The 21,305-nt window shown below is 39.0% G+C and overlaps 1 protein-coding gene across 2 annotated transcripts; it reads right to left on the bottom strand.

Annotated features, from left to right (window-relative positions):
* Positions 1-5,221: 5,221 nt before the first annotated feature.
* On the bottom strand, positions 5,222-20,403 carry NIPA2 (NIPA magnesium transporter 2). 2 transcript variants are annotated; one of them, XM_063459265.1, is made up of 6 exons: positions 20,229-20,403; positions 14,658-14,909; positions 10,886-10,942; positions 9,839-9,929; positions 8,867-9,027; positions 5,222-6,879 (listed from the first exon to the last, which is right to left on the bottom strand). In XM_063459265.1, exons 2-6 carry the CDS (start codon positions 14,794-14,796, stop codon positions 6,239-6,241), a joined length of 1,089 nt encoding a protein of 362 aa, XP_063315335.1. In that variant the 5' UTR covers positions 14,797-14,909; positions 20,229-20,403; the 3' UTR covers positions 5,222-6,238. The 2 variants fall into 2 exon arrangements, with proteins under 2 accessions (XP_063315335.1, XP_063315344.1); XM_063459274.1 differs by lacking the exon at positions 20,229-20,403 and adding an exon at positions 20,111-20,131.
* Positions 20,404-21,305: the final 902 nt, after the last annotated feature.

The raw sequence follows: 21,305 nt of genomic DNA, 5'->3' as shown, positions 1-21,305 counted from the left end.
CTATGAAGTTAAACGCCCGTTTCTTTCTTTTATTTGGAGTAATAGGAAAGCACGATTATCATATGAAATATTGACAAAAAATAAGGATAGAGGTGGAGTAGGTATGCCTCATATTTACAGATATTATTTAGCTATTTTATTTAACAGAGTGAGGGAGTGGACAGATACTAGAAAATGTGTAAAATTTTAAAAAATACTGCACAATCCTTTGATTACTAATATATTGAAAAAATTGCAACAATATAAAAATATCTGGCAACTTTCAACAGGAGTTCCACCTATATACTCCTTGGGAGACAACCCAGACTTACAAGGAGGATTGGGAGCGAATATAATCAAAAACCTTTAGATAATAGAAACCCCACCCTCTCCTCAATTATAATAGGGAAACATTTACCAACTGTCATAGGATTGATGGAGGATAAACAATGTCACTCATTATTGGATACCATTAGATTCACACAACTAATAGGATTATTGAAGAAAAATGTCATGCCTCAATGGAAATATAGAGATCTAACTCCTTTTGAAAATATATGTGGTACTAAAAAACAGACAAAAGGCTATCTTCTACATATTATCTAATCCAGAGAACAAATGGAGGGAAAATGGCAACTTTTCAGAGGAAGTGGATGAGCATGTTACATATACAACTATTACAGAAAGGTTGGTTAACAATGTTCTGTAAAGCAATGGAGACCCCAATAAGATTGGCAAAAAGAGAGACCTTCTATAAGCGTATAACACGGTGGTATAGAACACCTGTAAATATCCATACTTTTAATTCGTTATATAGTGATCCGTGTTGGAGATGTGGGGAGGAAAAGGGAGCACATATGGTGGCTTTGTAAAAGAATACAGTCTGAGTACAAGTTATGAATTTAATTAAAGAGATACTTCCTTTTAAGTTTTCACTGACACCATCACAGGTGCTTCTCGGTTGGCCTTTTTCTTTTTCGGATATAAACAAAAATTACTATGGCTACTATTAGGGGAAGCCAAAGCATAAATCCCAATTCATTGGAAGCAAACCAGGGTTCCTACAAGAGACAAGTGGATAGCTAAAGTTGAAATAACACGGGATATGCAAGATACACACTGGACAGCAAGGGACGAAATATGGATTATATGCTGGAGATACGATTAATGAATATAAAGAACAGGAATAGTAGAGGATTAGAACGAAAAGTTAATATTACCCCCTAAAGTAATTACAAATAATAAATAGATAAATGGAAAATGTCTTTAAATTAAGGAACTCTCTCTACACACATATTGTAGAATATATTTATTTTGGATATAATATAAGGTAAACCAGTCGTTGCAACTTACAACTTATACAATTTTATTATATTGCTGACTTATTTATGTATGTTTTTTTTTCTTCTTATGTTTTGGTTGATTTGTAAGATATGGAAAATATTGATATGGGATGTGCATTGTATGTGATTATAATTAATTGGAGATAATTATATCCTGTAATGTAATTTTGAAAATACAAATAAAAATCTAATTAAACAAAACAAAACAAAAAATTAGAGGGGCAAAAGTTTTAAAATAATATCAGGAAGTATTACCATTCTGAGAGGGTAGTGGACGCATGGAATAGCCTTCCAGCTAAAGTGGGAGAGGTTAACACAATGAAGGAGTTAACCCCTTAAGGACCAAACTTCTGTAATAAAAGGGAATCAGGACATGTCACACATGTCATGTGTCCTTAAGGGGTTAAAGTATGCTTGGGATGGGAAAAAGGCTATCCTGGCTATACGATTAGGCTAGGGACTACCTAAACTACTTTTAATCCTAATCGGTAAAGTGGAAAAAAGCCAGAAAAGTTACTGGACTTTTACAAAAGCCTGTCAGGAAAGAAGGATTGGGAATACCCAAGATACAACTGTACTATATGATCGCAGTAATCCGCTCCATGTCAACTGGCCCAGCCACAGTGGGCCCTCCATAAATAATGTTATTTCTCCTTAATTTTTTTAATGTTTCTTTTGTTTTTTTTGTTCTAGCTGAGAGGATGGCATGTTGGCAACAAATACTATTTTTATGAAAATTACTTAATATTCCTGGTCTCCATATTTTCAGATTTGGCCTTTCCTTGTCACCAGTAATTTGTTCAAGCCATTCTACTATGTTCCAATATGAGAAACATTGCACAGGCCTTTTAACCAACCGGTAATCCCTTTTAATAGGTTATTCAGTACTGCTCGGGGGATGACCCTGCACAGACCACAAAAAACATGTTTTGTCTTGGGGTGAGACTGGTTGGGACAGAGCTTACAATATACATAGACCTTGTATTCTTTCCACTTCGTGCTATTGAGAAATATACCCAAAATCTACTTATACACCAAATATACACCAAAGACTAAGGTGCTAGTGCAGCACTAAAACCAATGTAAAAAAACACCTTAATTGGAATTTTGTACAGGGGGTTTGTTCAGGAAAAAAAGAAGGAAAAACACAAGAGTGCAATAATGTATGTACACCTAAAGGAACACCATAGTGCAAGGAAAACCAACTCGTTTTCCTGGTACTATAGGGTTATTAGGTCCCCCCTAAAGCCTTTTCAACCACTTGCCTTAATACAGCACCGGTGACCTCTTCACCCCCTGCCGATGTCAGCTCCAGAGTGGAGCCAAATGCAGATGTGCAGCCAGAGGCGCGCGCGCATTCAAACCGCCCCTAGGAAAGCATTACTTAATGCTTTCCTATGGGCGTCCAGCGTAAGTTCAATGGGATTTTCACACTGAGAATCGCGGAAGCGGCCTCTAGTGGCTGTCAGGGAGACAACCACTAGTGGCTGGATTAACCCTTAATGTAAACATCAGCTGCAGGATTAAAACTAGGGGGACCTGGCACCCAGACCACTTCATTGAGCTGAAGTGGTCTGGGTGCCTATAGTGGTCCTTTAACTCAAATAAGTCACATTATGCTCACAATAAAATGAGACTTTTAAATGATCTGGCTCTAAACTTGTACTCCTCTGTTTTGGCAACAGAATCTCTTCTGCTAATAAAACCTGTTTTCATTGAAGTACATATAAGGCAAAAAGAACAATCTGGTACAATACCTCAAAGTAAAGTATGTGAGAGTAATAAAACCAGTTAGTATAGTCACCTTTACCTGAAGTTTATAAAAGATTGGCTCCAAGTGTGTCAATAAATTGCCAAATATGGAGTGGCAAAACCTTTTTCTGATCCAAACCAGGTTCGGGAATATAGGCCAGCAGTCACAACCGATCAAATGAACATTAGAAATAAAAGTAAAAACAACAAATAGAAACAATCAAAAGTAATAAATATAAATTGCAATCCTGAAGGCCCTTAAAAAGGTGTTTCACCCATTTATGGGCTTTTTTCAAATCAATAAACAGGCAAAATGCATTTCTGGAGATTTGATACAGGATGATTTGGTCGGCTCAATTGGTCAGTCGATCTGAATGTGGGCTGATTATGTTGGGACACACTCTTGGGGTGCGCTGAATAATGCAAAAAAAAAAACTAACTTAGCTAAACCCTAACGTCAAACTTTAAATTAAGCCTACAGTTCTAAAGAGTGCTGTAAGGCTTCATTAGGTGATGGTTGTTAGTCCTACTGTCCTTCAGGTAGTGGCCGCTGCATATCATCCCGTAGTCATCCGGCGAGTAGTGAAAGGGATTTTAGTGTATGGATTCCACTGGGGCCGCTTCCTGGTTGGTGTCCCATCCGCTGGAGTTGTCAGGGTGTTTGGAGGTAAGTTGAGTGTGGGCAGTAAGGCTGCTGCTTCCGAGAGGTTGTGGATCAGGTGCTTGGTCTCACCCTTTTGGATCATTAGGGCGCGGGTTAGTCACCACTGGTACGTTATCTTCAGCTGTCTCAGTAGGGTGGTAAGTGGTTTGAGTGATCTCTGCCAGGCTACGGTGCTCCCTGACAGATCTGAGAAAAAAACGTGAGAGACATGTCTTCAAACAAAATGGCATGTGGTCCCTGACAGCCGCCAACACCGCTGCTTTATCTTTACCACTTTGCACCTGGAGGACCAAGTCTCTTGGCACATTGTCTGGGGCACGTGGGGACTTCGGTACTCCAAGAATTCCCACCGTTTTGCCCTGTCTTGGGGTAAGTAAAGCTACCAATAAGCACCTCAGGAAATGTGGGATTTCAGCCATCTATACCTCTTCAGAAATGTCCCTTATTTTAAAGTTTTTCCGCCTCCAGTCTTCAATGGCAGTGAAGCGGCGGTAACTCAGCTCGCTTTGCTGTTGGAGCCCCTTGACTGCTTTAGGCCCTGCAACTCTGCACGGGGTAATGCTACATCCGTCTGGATACTCTTCTGGAGGTCTGCCAGAAGCAGTTTTAGCATTGCAGTAGTCACCGAAGAGTTGTCTTGTCCAGTGTTGTTCGGTGCTGGGCATGGGGTTACAGGAAGATTTTCCACCCCCTCGTCTGGGGACATGTCATCGGAGATTTCAGAGTATGTCTCCTGGTAATTGAGCCATGTGCCTGCCGCAGATCTTTGTTATTTAAGCCCATCCGTGGCTTTTCAGGTTTCAATTTCTTAATTTTGTGTCCCATTGTTTCCTCTCGCTCATGGGTGTTTTCCATGCCATTTTTGTCCCCATTTTAGGGTCTATCAATGGGTTTGTACAGTGTAGTTGTTGAGAGCTCTGGATGTGTGCAGCCATTCAGCCATTCAGCTCGGCTCCACCCTCTAGAAAATGTTAATACATAGCCACTTAGTAAGCTTGATTGCACTGCCTAAATTAGTCAAGCAAACAAGATAGATTACACGGCCCACATCGTCTTACCCCATGGTGATTTCTGGTACATTTCTGTAGGAAAGACCTTGTCTAATATGGTCATGCACACCTAACAAGGTTTAGATAGGTGGGAAATGCAGAGATCATTGAGATGCACCAAAGCCAGAGAGGATAAGGACACATTTTTAGATAACATCGCCATGTGAAATACTGCATTATAGTACTCGAACTGCCTAAATGGAGATGGATAAAGTGAGCACCTGGTGGTTCTTTCTGCCCAGTTATCAGAGGACCTAAATGTGCAGTCAAAACAATGACAGTTATCAATAAATTACTGTCCAGTACCGCAGAATATAATAATGCAGGCAGGTGCCATAATACTTTACTCAAATATAAAAAAATGGGACATCAATATGATTAAATTAATATTTAAACAATAAGGAAAACAGAAATGCTGTCTTTTTGTATTTTTTTTTTATATGCAGCAAAAGTTATCAGTGCGTTTGCTTAATTCTTAAAATTAAATTTAAAAATTATTTACAGTTTTACATGCCTATATTAAGGAACCAGAAAAATTTACATTAAAAGGTTCATTTAGCATCATAGAAATCAAAATTAAACCCCTCCTTTGATACTTAATTGAAATTAAATCAAGCTTAAAGAGATTGTCTACATATCTTTATAAAATCACCTTTCATTACCAAATTAACAATTTTGGTTAACTGCAACTCTGGCAAACAGCCATGACGAGCCAGTTCAATAACATCCTTACCATAGCAGCTCTCTGAATAGCATATTCATTCACATTAACTGCTGTCTACCAGGAGAGAATGGAATATCATTTTCAATCAACAAGCTGATATGGATATATAATGGTTGTTTCGCTGGCCATGAGCCACAACATTTCTTAAATACTGTTCTGGAACTCGTTCTGCCTTCCAGAACTTCTTTGTTTAACACAGTTCCCAATCTCTCTAATCCAGCAATGATTTTTATCAGTGTTGTAAAGACACATATAATCCCAAATATAAGAAAAGTATGCAAAAATATATATCAGTACCAATGAAAAAGTACACATAATTTAGTTAGAAGCAGATAAAGGTACATCATCTAATATCCTTTTGCAGGCACCTTATGGTTTCAGCATGTTCTTTAGAACATCCCATTTAATTATCTCCTGGGCAAACGTGATTTGTTTTTGTTTTTTACATTTAAGAATATGGGATTACATTTTTGCTGCAATGTGAGACACTTATTTTACAGACATTCAGTCTCTGCACCTTTCAAGTGTTTAGAAGCATTGAGGCGTTCAGGTGTAGAAGATGTGGAGCAGTCTGGTTGAGAGAAGCATGTTAGCGTTCTCCTTGTTGGTACTGATGCAACTTGAAGCCATAAAGATAAAGTATCAAAAACCCAATTACAAAGACTTCATGTTTATAAAGTGAGTCATCACAAAAGTTTTATTTTTCTGGCAATGAAGATTGTGCTATTCAAAATGCTGCCAGGCTTCCATTTCTACGAGACGAAAAGCTTTCATTTATTTGTAGTTCATTATCACGAGTTTGGCTTTCTTCATCACCATTAAGGTGCTCATAAACAGTGCTTGACAGGCTTCCATTTAACAATCTGTCATCCTTTCGCAGAGAAACAGGCAAGTTAGATAGTGAGAAGGTAACATCTTTAAAAGCGTGCAATAAGAAGATCCCGATAATAATGGTTAGGAATCCACTGAACGAGCCAATCATGTCAGTAGTGGACATATGTTGCCATTCCTTGAAGAGGATTGCAGAGCATGTGAGCACAGAGGTGGTAAAGAACACATAGTAAATTGGAGTCACTAATGAAGTGTTAAATATGTCCAGAGCTTTGTTTAAATAGTTTATCTGAGTGCTAACGCAAACTATAAGGCTGAAAAGTAGAATCCAGAAAATAGGATGCCTCAGAATCGGCTCTCCATGAAAGAATCCTTTAATAGCAATACCCAATCCTTTAACACATGAGACAGAAAGGGCTCCAATGACAGAACAAATTGCGATGTAAACCAAAATATTAGATTGCCCATGACGAGGACCCACAACAAAGATCAGGATCAAAGACACCATGACCACCGCAGTGGCAAAAATTAAAAAACCTGTAAAGAGTAAGAAAAAAAACATTTAATTTTCAAGATCACAAAACATACTTTTCTATTGTAAATGAACACCAACAACAAAATGTTTCAGAAATTAATAAAATCAGAGCGTGATATATCTTGTAAGAAAAATCATGTTGTCCCGGCGTTTATCCATTCTAATGACACAGGATCTAGGTCTAAAGCTCTTCCATTGGTAGGGTTTTGATGGTTCTGCATGGGTGTAATGTTGAACCTAGCCATCATAGGAATTCAATTGGGACATTCATTCACATTGTGCTCAGTGAGCCTGTAAAATGTATAGGAAGGGTCAGGCATATGCTTTGAAATTTCTCTGTGAAATAATACACAGAACAGCATAAACCTAAGCAGTGAAGCATATCATGATTTTTTTCACTGTACTTACTGTATTTAAAGGACCACTATAGTGCCAGGAAACCATACTTGTTGTCCTGGCACTATAGGGTCTCTAGGTCCCCCCACCCTCTGGGTCCCCCTCCTGCCGGGCTCTAGGGGGTGGAAGGGGTTAATCCCTTACTTTTTTTTTCACCCGCCGGGCTCCCTCCTCCTCCTTTTCGCCGTCATCAGCACGCTTATTGAGCCAGTCCATAGGAAAGCATTCTCAATGCTTTCCTATGGACGGTGGCGTCTTCTCACTGTGAAGCGCCTCTAGCGGCTATCAATGAGACAGCCACTAGAGGCTGAATTAACCCATTTGTAAACATAGCAGTTTCTCTGGACCTGGACCTGGCACCCAGACCACTTCATTAAGCTGAAGTGGTCTGGGTGCCTATAGTGGTCCTTTAAGTTGAAATGGACATAAAGGGGAGAGAGAGATACAATTTTGTCACACATTTCACTGACAATAAAAAGTATTAACATGTAACCCTTCAGCAGTAGCCACTCACTTTTGCATGATACATCACACATTAATTGTACCACCCAATATATGTCCTGGATACATCAAAGCTACAGAATATAGTAACTTGACAAGTGACACAAAATAATGAATGGACTGGCACAGCACGGTTTATTGGTTGACCTTTTTGCTTATTGTGATGTTACAGTTAAGCCCCTATACAATAATTCCACAAAGCCTTATCCTTACCAATAGTAAGTGGTAAGTAGCCAATGCGTGCAATCGCACTGATGGCAAAGCAATTGCACAACTGATATTGTGTAGAATGATTTGTATTATTAAACATTATAAGTGTTTAAGAACATTTACAACCCTGAAAAGTATTGACAATAAGCCATGTAAAGTCCTAGACTTTATGGCACCAGCTCCAAAGTTGACATACATCAGCAGATTATTTCATTGTGCGTTGAACTGTACATTCCATAAACTCAGACAGAGCTACGTCTGCAGCTAAAGTACCACTCTTAACATCATTGGTCTGTATTTTTATAGTGAAATGTTTCTGGATAATCACTGTATGGTATTGTATTCACTTTACATTGCTTCTCCTATTTATTTATTTACATATCAGAAGCTAAACCGGGGTCTTTCTTTGGAGCACAGTACTGCAGGTATTTTTCATTCAGTAATCTCCATTTTGCAGTAAATACAGGAAGGGGGTAGTTTTCTCATTGGAAAATGTTCTTATTTTGTAATTTCCGATTAATACCATTCGTTTGCAGGAATGTGGAATTCCTATTGCCTGACTCCTGGGACATGTAGTTCCAGGGGCCAGGCAGACAAGTTTTTGTGGGCTTTTAGTCCTTCCAAAGGAAGAAGTAGGGCTGCTAAAAGGGAGACGACAGTGGATGTATATTGCTACAGGCTTTTCTTACCCGGAAATCAAAAGGGATTATAACTACAAAAAACACAGATCAAGTTCTCTATTTATAGGTGTATATTTCCAATCAACATGAAATCATATAAATAGAGAACTTGTGGATTTTTTTGCAGTTATACTTGATATGTTATTTGATGTGTTTTTTTTTTTGCTGTTATAACTCCTAAGACAAGCTGAAGGGGATGTACCTGGATCTGCTAATTTAATTGACATTGCATTCAAGTTTTCAATCTCTTCTTCCTTAGGGGCATGGATGACCATCACAGTTGACCCCAATATACTCAGGAGACATCCAATCTTCCCATGAAGGTTTAACCTTTCACTCAAGAAATACGATGACAAGATGGCACTGGAAAGGAAGAGACCATGGTCATTATTTGGGAAGCAGTCTACATTCCTTTCAGTTTAAATCATTAAAACTCTGAGATACACAATATCAAATAAATAATTACAGTGTAATATGTTGTGGTGTTGTTCATCTGAGGTTGCATTTATGTCTTAAGACCCGCTAAGGAACAGATGATTGTAATTATGTCCTGATATGTAAAATCATATCATTCAAAGACTGTGTAATTTCCTTTTCCCATGACTGTAAGAGTGTGTGTGCGTATATATATATATATATATATATATATATATATATATATATATATATATATATATATATATATATATATATAGACATAAACATAGAAACAATATTTCTAGAAGTGTATGTTAAAAGGCCATTCCAGTTTGCTAAAGTGTTTTAGGGGTTAACTGCAAGCTGATTTTATAAAAGTGCAGATAAATCCCCATAACCAGGAGGCTTTTCTGTCTCACTTGCTTTGAACTGTAGCTCAAAGAAGAAATTAATGATTATTTATGGATCATTGTTTGAGGATCACAGCAATTGCCACATGTGAGCTGTGTCTCTTTCAGTAATGATTATTTCACAGGAACAGAATCAATCTGCAGCAAACCCTGAATACAGAGAAAAAAACGTGTTGCAACTGTAGATATACAGAACCATAACTATTACAATGGGAAATTGTGGTTATAGTGCTTTATTATTTTTAATTCAAACAGAAAACTTAATTTAAAAAGCCTAAAGTTATTAATACAAAGTTCCTTTTATTTCACTCAAAGGCAAAATATTTAGCCCATATAAGAACACTTACCTGACTAAAACACTTAGAGCCCCCAAAGGTGTCACCAGGGTGGCTGGAGCAAAGGCATAGGCTGCAAAGTTAGCAACTTCACCAGCACCCACTAGAAATTAAATATGGAAATGGAGAGCGAGGTTAGGATCTGTACATGTTGGTGATATAGATATATAGCTATATTATAGCTGTATCTGTGCGTCTATATATAAACATGCACCGAGAAAATATATTATATATATATCAGTAAGCCTTCCCCTGGTCCCTGAATATTTAGCTTATACTATTAGTGGTTATGGTGCCAAGAATGTGCAGGCTCCCTTCCAAGGTAAGGAGGCAAACAGTTTCAGAATGGTTTGGCAAGTTACCTGGGGTCCTCCTGGAGCCTGCCACTTCATGCCTTGGAGCCTGAAGCTCCTGCAAGGAGTTTCCAATAGCTCCACTGAGCTACATTGTGCCATGCAGGGCTGGCTCCATTGGCTGGGGGCATCAGTTGCAGGAATGATCACCTTCCTGCACTGCCAGCCTTAGGGTAGAGCTCTGCGGCTGCTGAGGAGTCAGTCACGGCACCTGATGGACCACAGGTAACTTGGCAAACAATTCTCAAATGGTATGACTATTTACCTTGGGATGTAGTGAGGGCACTCCTGACACTGTAACCACTACACCAGGCAGGTGTTCCTTTAAGATTATGCCATGTAGAACACTTAAGGAGAGTCATATCAGGTGGAATTTTTGTCAGCCTTTCAGTTCTATTTATAAACCACTTCTCAAAACAATAAAAATGTGCACTAATTCACTGGCTGCTTGCTAGGCAGAGAGGTAAACTCAGTATAGCCAGGCTCCAAATTCCATACAGTCAATATTTGCCAATTATAAAGTACCTCCTGCTTAGTCTTTACTCTGGTTTTTATTATAACAATAATGTATTGATAGATCACCATGGTGTTCTGTGGCACTAAATACACCGTGTAAAAAGATCAACACTGAATGTGACAACAATGTGATATGTTCTAGCAAGAGGATTTATGTGAGACAATGTTTATGCTATCTAAAGATACATACTTGAGAGTAGTCCAGCCCACCACAACCATTCTTTGAGATATGCATGGCCTCCTTGACCTAGAATAGGAAAAAAACAAAATTAACTAACTGTTCAATGGTAACTTGCTCCATTATGAAAAAGAACACCCCACCCCCACCCCCACAAACCTATACAATGTTTCAGTAAAGTAGTCAATAACAATGTCTGAATGTTGTCCTAAGAGCACATTACCGTTGCCCCTAAGGTAGTAGTTTTTCTGCAAATTAGCTTTTCTTTTTTTTTTTTCTCCAGTCGATATAAAATATTGCTGTTTCTTAGAAATGACAATGTTCACATATGGTTGATACCACATTTAGTGGCGGTCAGACTGATGCCACTAGAACAGGAGTAGGCAACCTTTGGTTGTGGAATACATCGACCCAGATGATTTGTCAGCGTTATGGAATATGTCCACAACATCTGTAAAGCTAAAGGATTCCTAGCTTTGCACCTCAATTTTCAAGTTCTTTACACATTCGGCATCATCATGCACTCCACAATGACGGCAAAAGCAGCTTATAGAGGTGTGAGGCAATTGTTGTGCATGCACGATAGTGTTGCAATGTTTTTCCATGAGGTACACATGACTGGATCAGACATCAGGGGATGCTGAATTACATATAAGTTGTGGCGAAACCGACCTCGCCACGTGTCCTTGGAGGGGGCTGCTTGTCCTCCTCTTGCCTTTGGACTATGGAACCGACTAACCCAGATAGCTATGCCATGGAGCACATTCGTGTAGTTAAAGACTTCGGCTCCATGGCAATTGAACTGTGTGAATAGGATCTGAGCACTATTTGGTAGTATTGTGCGCTCAGATCCCAGCTATCTGGGGATATGTGACATGTCTGTTTTATGTATAAAATGTGACTTTGTGTATTTTATAGTATTTTAATGCTTTGTGCTCACCATGTGCATAATGGAGTCTTGTCTCTGTCCTGGGAGATAATTGAATTACTTCTCAATTATCTCCAGGATAGAAGACTGTGAAACTGGTCTGGGCCGGAAAGCCATGCTGGCAGGGGGTTTTAAAAGATACTTTACTAACTTTTGAACCCCTGGTCTGATTCATGCCATTTTTTAATATGTTGTTCCCCTGAATGGATTGATTGTGAATATGTAATTTTTATGTGAATGTGATGTATGGTTTTAGAGTTATGAAAGTTGAGTAAAAAGTAGGTTTTAAACTGTATGTATAATTGGATTACCTCTCAGGCTAAGGGGAGGGAATCTGTGGGATGTAACCATTGTGTGATTGGTGTATTGTAAATCCCTCCCTTGCATGGGAGAATCCTTTATAAGGCAGTGTGTGAATAAATCTTGAGTTCCTATTTAACCCTCAAAGTGAAGTGTCGTCTCATTATTGGGGGAGGATTTATTGAATGCTGTTCCAGTTTGACTGCTAGGAGTGCAAACCTATTTGTATGGTTCCTATTCAACTGTCTACAGCATTCAGAGGCTTGAGAGGATTAATATGCTTCTCCGATACAGTGATTGTGGTGTCTGCCAGAGTGCTTGGAGTCCTCAGGAAACTCTAGGAGCATCCTTTAACGGAGGTACCCGTCGATCCGTTACATAAGTGTAATGCTTTTTTATTTTTAAACAAAAAGGTTACCAGTAATCTAGAACAACATTCAAAGTTAAAAGTAAATATATGTATTGTTAACATTTAAGACTATTTCTTTAAGGCTTATTGTCTGTAGACGGACTGCATAATAAACTGTATGTGCAGTGGAAACTACCTATTAACGTAGTAAATGGAGGAACAGAAAGTGAGGTATGATGTAGAATGGGGATTATGTATAAAAAGTATAGTGTTTTGAAAAGTGGTGCAAAGATGTAAAGACGCTGAGGCCACCAATAGAAAGTGTCGTGGCAGCCATCACGAGTGGATGTGTAAGAAGCTCCTTCACACTAGCTCCTAATCCACTGAATATCTGATTAAATATAAACCACCCATGAACAAAACAAACATTGAGGTGGCAAGAGTGCCCTGCATCTGCAAACACCATTATATTGCTGGCAAAAGGTCCTGGATCAGCCAAAGTGTGTTTAAGTAAGAGTAGATAAAAAGGCTAGGGTAGTTATTCCATGTTAGCTTACCGGTCAATTTCATTATTGCTTAACCCCTTAAGGACACATGACATGTCTGACACGTCATGATTCCCTTTTATTTCAGAAGTTTGGTCCTTAAGGGGTTAAATGAGTTTAAGAGTTCAAACATGTAAGGTAAACATATCCAGGGAAGTGATATATGGGTTCATTTGAGGTTCTTGTAGCCATTTTAGTGCACTAATGGACCAGGGCTGAAACCAGGGTTTGTTGCATCACTCACCTTGTTTAACATTAGGGTGTAATTGAGTTGCCACAATGTTCTACTATTGCTCTTCTCACTGTCAGTGCCACTTTAACCACCAATTTCATTGTGGGCTCTTGTAAGATCAACATGTAGGGTCCTGAGCATCTGTGATACTTTAAGCCACAGTGGTGCGATAGTTGGGTATTCCCACCAGAGATAAATATATGTACCTCTCTGTCCACATCGTTTCCAGCAGAGATCAGAAACTGATAGTCTTATTTGCGATAGTCTAATATGAGTAAGATTCCATCGTAAGATGGTTTTGTAGGCCTTTTCTTTATGATTAACACAAATGGTGATAGAGGCCGTAGCCTCCCATATACGTTACCAATCTGTTGGTGGCCTCAAGTCCCTCTCCCAAGCCGACACACAAGAAAGTGCTCCAGATTCTACCCATCATTTACATATTGAACTAGCAATATATGTTTCAGTATGGGATTTGATAGAGGTACCCACTTGTTAACCCTATATATGCCACATTAGAGATTTATTATAGTTTATCATTTACTGCTTTGCACAAGCGATATCCTCCATGGTGATTTATTTTCATGCTAACTTTCTCTTCTTTTTCTTGCTGTATATCGCACTTTGAAAAACATGATTTGATCTATAGTTAGGATGTAAGGACTTGACCTGAACATTATGCTGCATTATGCATGTTTGCACCATATTTTCTGTGTATTTGCTGTATAGATTTTGATTATATTATAGAAATATAATACAATAGAAATATGTTGTGACTACCATTGTTTTGTGTTTCATTGTCATGGTTACTGCACACTTCTTGGAATGAGCTTGTAATTTTGGCTTCAAACTTTCATGTATATAAACTCTTTTATGTGCTTGTATTCCCCATACATGATTAAGGCCATTGGGCCAAAACGTTTTTTGCTTTCCCATCTTCAATAAACTACATGATGTATTTTACCTGTTGGACTTCTATTGGATGCCATTACCTGGAGGTTGTGGGCCTCCAACATGAAGTACCAGGAACTATTGGTTACTTTACCTTTTTCCCAGGAGTGCCACACCACTTTGTTTAGCTTGGAAGTATTAATAAACACAAAACATCAAGTGACTAAAGAAAAGGGAACATCTATTTTAGAAAATCAGCATCTCTTTTTCCTACATCAACACCACCACAATTTAAATTGAAGAAATAAATTAAAAAAAAAAAAAAAAGGTAAAGGACAAAACGGTCAGGAAAGGTAAGAACATGAAAAAGAATGTGGAGCAGATGAAGGAAAATACTGACACAAATAAAAAACATGTAACATTTTTAGTGTGAAAACAGTGCCACTTTTTATAAATCGCTGTCATTTTCGGTACTGGTCACTTATCTACAGTAACTCTGATGGAAAATATAGTGTCCAATAAGCAATACAGCATTTTACCTGCTCTCATAGAGCCCTTCCGAGCCAGTCGCAGAAGTCCTTTCTTCTTCAAGATGAAGCTTCCACCAATAAAAAGGCTTGAGCTAATCGCCAATCCAAGACCAATGTAGAAATCATATTTCCCTCGATCTTGGGTCATCTTGAAAATACTTTGAGACTAACTATGCAGTCACATTGATATCCGTGCTAAAAATCCAGTGACGTTGGTACTACTGGTAAACCTGCTGCCATCTGTGCAAAACACTATTACTTCTGCAAAGGAGAAAGAAGGTATGTTTTAACCCTCAACAAAAACAAAATTCAGCACAATACATCTAATTGCATGTTCATATGAATTATCTTCTTTTATTATTAAATTGTTTCTAAACAATGTTGGGGAAAAATATCAAATTAAAAGCAAACAGTTGAAAAAACAATTACTGATGCATTTTCTAGTTCATTTAAAGGGTACTATGGTCATCCAGACCACTTCATCTCATTGATGTGGTCTGGGTGCAGTGTCCCTGTCCCATTTTGTTCTGCAATGTAAAGCACTTTTTGAGAAATGGCAATAATTATATTACATTGCAGGTCTAAGACTACCTCTTGTGGCTTACAATCAGACAGCCACTAGAGGCACCTTCTGGTTGCCAACAGACTTTTGGTCCCCCAAAAAAGGTTTCCTATGGGGAGGTCCTAATAAGCTCACAGTGCTTGCTGTGAATGCGCATTAAGCCACCCTACTCGCATGATTAAAAGGTGTTTTTTTTTTTAATTCTTTAGCGGCAGGAGGGGGATACAGATTTGTATTCCTAAAACTATAGAATACATTTAAAGGACCACTCTAGGCACCCAGACCACTTCAGCTTAATGAAGTGGTCTGGGTGCCAGGTCCCTCTAGGATTAACCCTTTTTTTTTATAAACATAGCAGTTTCAGAGAAACTGCTATGTTTATACTGAGGGTTAATCCAGCCTCCAAAACCTCTAGTGGCTGTCTCATTGACAGCCGCTAGAGGCGCTTGCGTGCTTCTCACTGTGAAAATCACAGTGAGAGCACGCAAGCGTCCATAGGAAAGCATTGTAAATGCTTTCCTATGCGACCGGCTGAATGCGAGCGCGGCTCCTGCCGCGCATGCGCATTCAGCCGATAACGTCGCAAGGAAGAAGGAGAGGAGGAGGAAAGCTCCCCGCCCGGCGCTGGAGAAAGAGGTAAGCTTAACCCCTTCCTCCCCCCAGAGCTCGGCGGGAGTGGGTCCCTGAGGGTGGGGGCACCCTCAGGGCACTCTAGTGGCAGGAAAACGAGTATGTTTTGCTGGCACTAGAGTGGTCCTTTAAGGCAAGAAAATGTAAGTTAAAAAATTTTTTTTTTCAAAATCTGAGTAACCTGCTCTGGGTAAGTTTTGGTATGCAGTCCAGTCTTTTATTAATGATGCAGAAAACATGTCAGTCCTGTGCCTAAGATTGTACAGTGAGATGTGACAAACAGAGCAAACAATGTGTGAAGGACTGGAAAGAATAAATAGCTCTAAGATGATGACAATATAACAGGGTTTAACATTAAATTGTAAAATCAAATTGCAAGACACTGTCTAAAATAGAAGAAGCATTGAAATAGAATTATTCTCCAACTTTGCTTTAGTCAAAGTTTTGTCCACTTTAGCCTGAACTCTGTAATTTGCTTCTAAACATTCTCAACAATTGAGATGATAAAATGGCATGTAAACTGAAGACAATCTACAAATATAAGGTTTATTTACTAAAGTGAGACTTGTCAGAAAGCCAAAGCTAATTTAAAATGTAAAGGGGTACTATGGTGAGAAAGACAAGAAGTTACAGTATATAGATTATATATCGGAAGTCTCACTGCTCAACTCTCTGCCATTTAGGAGTTAAATCGCTTTGTTTCTGTCCATATAGCCCTAGCCACACCTCCCTTTGGCTGTGACTCACACAGTCTATTTACAATCAGATGTTACTTTACTTACTTTAGACATTTTTACTTCCTCCTCTGTGTAAATTGAACTTTAATCACACACAGGAGGCCACTGCAAAGTCTAGCAAGCTATTAACAGGAGGGAGATTAATTTTAAACTAAACAGATGGTACAATAAACATTACCTTTCTCCTTACATAAATGGTGTAGGAAGGCTGCACACACTACATGTAGGGAGGTGTGACTAGGGTGCATAAACAAAGTTATGTAACTCCTAAATGACAGAACTGAGCAGTGAGACTGCAGGAGCATGATCTATACATCAAAATTGTTTCATTAAGCTAAAGTTGTTTTGGTGACTATAAGCATAATTTTAAGGCCAAAATAGCTGAATTTGAAAAAAAAATCTCCAAGTCAGTTATGCTTATAAAATTGGAATCAGACGGCTTCGTATATCGAGATATTTAATTTCTATTCCATATTTCTAACAAAGCATGCACGTTAATATATTAATATAAACGGAGGCGGTTATATTTGGCAGAACAAGATGAGAAGTGTCAGGAATTCAAAGTGAATTTTACATGTATTGTTAAAATAGCCTGACAATTCACACCTTAGTAAATAATAATTGTAACATTTGAGTTACAGATGTGTTTTCTATTACATAACAGCTAATGTCACCTTAATGAAGTTATCTGGGTGCAGTGGCCTGTTCTTTTAATCCTGTAAGGTAACAATGTAAGTAACTGCAATGCAGGGTTACATGGCTGTCACACTCTATGAGGAGCACTGGATTAGATTTCGGTGGTGGAGACCATACGACCTCAAGTAGCCCCGCATTCCCCCCTCCCTCCCCCCTATTCATGCTAATACTAGTTTTACAATTAATCGACAATTCTTTTATTACTTTACTGAATGAGATGAGTATCTACCAGACCCACCCACTGACATGCTGTCATTTCCAATTACTTTTCGTTTGAATACGGCACTCAGATAGTGCCAAGACAAAGATGAATGCATTGTAACATTACTATTTTGGCAGAGAATCACCTTCAGTTTGAAGGAATAGTTCCAATGTACACTACTTCTGAGCAAAAAATTAACTAATCGAGTGTAAAATGGTCTATAACTTTTCCTACTGGTGACAAGGGGGTAAGTAACAGGACAATAAAAAACAAAATAAGCCAATGAATGTAAATAGAGGATTACAGAAGCCTACTGCTGCTCTGCACTCTTATGACTGTATTCATTCACTGTGTATACTTCTAAAAGGAAACCTGTTTATACAGTCCATAATGATTTCCAGTTGGTGATGAGAAGAGCTGTTACGAGTGCGATCGGATTTCAGCTCCCTTCGGGACTTTGCCCTTTTCCTCTTCTTCCTGTGCTTTTCTCAAAAAATCTTACCGGTCTATTCACACAGTGCCATACAGCATCAAAAAGTGTTTGGTTAGCGATTTTCTTGTTTGTTTTTTGCAGGCAAAACTTTGCCTTTTGAATCTCATTTGGCCATAAACAAAAGGCACTTTTTCATTTCCATAAATGTGTTGTTCGGTGAAATCTAAACAGCAGAATCTCCATAGAAATTTGCTAATTCAGCAATTCACAACCAGCTGAATTACAACTATATTACAAGTCAATCTCTGATTTTTTGGATCAAATTTGTGTGACATAGACAACAAACAGAGATGAGACAAGGTTATGTATCTATACATAGCCGGTTAGTAAGGTTAGACCTTTTTACATCATTATGGATCTTGGTTGTGTTAATTGACATCAATAGGAATATGTACTTGCATCATCTAAGTGTTCTAACAGGCAAAGGAGAGTTAGAAGCACTTTAAAGTGTAACTAAAAGTGCAATATTTATTGTAATACATACAAAATAGCCTGTATAAATAAGTTAAAGAATAATGCCTTGCTGTAGTTTTGTATGATGCAAATTACCTATGGATTCTGTATATATTGAGGCTGGGGTTATAGTAAAGTGGCTCTGTTACTTTCTCTCCACTTCAGTCTGTCATAGGGTCCCTCTACCCTTCATAACACCCACTCAAGATTTACTTACTGTTTTTTAGGCCACGGCGATCCCCCTGAATCTTTATCAATAATGCTACCATCTGGACGCAGACACTATAGCTCTTACAGGATGTCTCTTACTCTGCCTCCCAAAGGCCTGCAAGTAAAAGCACACCCATGCCCAGTTCGTTGTGATCTAGTGATCATCATTGCTGGGAGGAGCTGGTGACGCTGTAGAGAGGCAAGTAAGTATTGGCAACCAATGCCAAAGTTGACATGGAGCTTGGTTAAAGCTACACTTTTCGGCAAACTAGAGAGTTTCTACACAAGGATAAGTACTCCATACTTTCCCTTATGTATAAAACTACAAAGAAAATAATTTCAGCGAGAAACTAAATAAACAAAACTAAAAATAGGCTACAGTGGAGCACTACAAATAAAATAAAAAAGACAGACGCTTTAAAGAGAAACTTTACGCACCCAGACCACTTCGGCTCATTGTTGTGGTCGGGGTGCATAGTCTCAGGTTCCCTAACCCTGAGGAGATAATTATTGCAGTTAAGAAATATGATGTGAGCTAAAAGCTGCATCTATTTATCCAAATTGCATAAGCTTTATATAACTAATAGACGATATAAAGAATCCTACTGATGAACCATAACCTAGACAAGAAATACGTGATGTTATTCTATCAAGTGAGGCTTTGAGTAAATATGATATCTATACGCTGGTGATGAAGGTAAAAGAGATAGCACACATGGGGCTATGCTGTGAAAAATAAAAGCATTCAGAAAAACATAAATTATTAATGTTTAGCTCTGTAATCAGAAACCTACGTATGAAACAATAGGCAAGCTAGAGATCCTTATGAACAGCATTCTTTTGACCTCTTAGAGGACCGCCCAATAAATATCTTCTAATGTTAAAATCTTTATTTAGGTCAAAGTCTAACATGCTACTGGAATGACACTGTGGCCAATTATAATAAGCCGTCTACCTCTGCCAGGTAATTAGAAACCTCAGAGGGAATGATTGCTCATTGCTAGAGATCCTCCTCAGAGAGTCAGGAAACTAATTAATAGAGCTCAGGTACAAGACAGAAGCAGTGTGCAACTCGTTCACACTCTAATAAGGACAAACCCTTAAAATGTCATTTTAAAAAAAATGTTTATATATATATATATATATATATATATATCACACAAGTTTCCCAAAATGTGTATCCTGATAATATTCATAATAAAGTCCATAAATAAGAAATGGATGAGTAAAATAAATAAATAAATAAATAACAGTAATAAAGGAAACATTTCTGGGTAAAATTAAAGTGGGGTTGTAATGTGCTGAATGAAAGTTAACCCCCTTCCACACAGAGAGTTAGGCAAAACCCCTTCATATTATTGTACTGCGCTACGGAAATTGCTGGCGCTATATAAAAAAAAAAAAAAATAGTAATATTATGACAGAGAGGGCAAATCCTTGGTCAGCATGTATACCAAGACATTTCTATCACGCTGTTACCTGTGGTTTGTCTTTGTTTAGATATTGAGCAGCCCCCCCAGCACTGACATTGTGCTGTCAGTGTGCAGCACATGCCCCACTTGCCATGTATCACTGCCAGCTCCATTCTCCATGTTACCTGTCCTGTCCTCCAGTCGGTCTCGCTGAGCTGCCGGGAGTTCCTTATCCATGGGGATCCGCACCAAGACCGGGATGTGACGTCACACCGATCCCTTCAACCTCCTTCCTGCTTCCTGCACCGACCGAGCCTGGTCGGCGTGACGACACGAGGGGGGGGGGGGCGTGGCCAGCCTGTCAACAAACTTTATGTGTGCGCACAGCGGCAATCTGAATAGCAGCTTGTGTTTAATGCATACACTGGGAATGGTAAGATATTCAGAGTGAATTCCAACTGCATTTGAAATTGTAAAATTCTCCAAGTCATCCTTTTTTTATTTTTTCATTTTAGGCTGAAGGTTTTAAAGGGGACCCACCAGGCATGGCCAAAACTACTTAAAAGAGCACTATAGGCACCCAGGCCACTTCAGCTTAATGAAATGGTCTGGGTGCCAGGTCCCTAGGGTAAACCCTGCAGCTGTAAACGCTATGTTTACCTAAGGGTTAATCCAGCCTCTAGTGGCTGTCACATTGACAGCCGCTAGAGGCGCCTCCGTGCTTCTCACTGTGATTTTCACAGTGAGAAGACGCCAGCGTCCATAGGAGAGCATTGATAATGCTTTCCTATGGACTGGCTGAATGCGCGCGCGGCTCTTGCCACGAATGTGCATTCGGCAGATGACTTCGTAAGAGGGAGGAGAGTCCCCAGCGCCGAGGGAGCCCAGCGGTGGAGAAAGGTAAGAGTTTAACCCCTTAACCCATCTTGAGCCTGGCGGGAGGTGGACCCTGAGGGTGGGGAGACCTATTAACACTATAGTGCCAGGAAAACAAGTTTGTTTTCCTGGCATTATACTGGTCCTTTAAACCGTTAATTTTTTTCCCCCAACATAATACAGTATCGTCATACTATCTTCTATCCATCAATCATCACTATTCACCTACCCTATGAATCTGGTTCTTCCGTTTCGTGGCATCCTCAGTATAGAAGTAGGTGTTGTGTATGTACAGTTCGTATCCTTGCCAGGATTATTAAGAACTGAGAAGCTGAAGTGCTCATGGTACTGTACACTGTTACGGAGTGAGTGAGTGGAAGGGCAGA

Source organism: Pelobates fuscus, chromosome 1, assembly GCF_036172605.1.
Source record: "Pelobates fuscus isolate aPelFus1 chromosome 1, aPelFus1.pri, whole genome shotgun sequence".
Lineage (NCBI taxonomy): Eukaryota > Metazoa > Chordata > Amphibia > Anura > Pelobatidae > Pelobates > Pelobates fuscus.
Note: the sequence above shows the minus strand (reverse complement) of the source record. Positions and strands in the feature narration are given on the sequence as shown.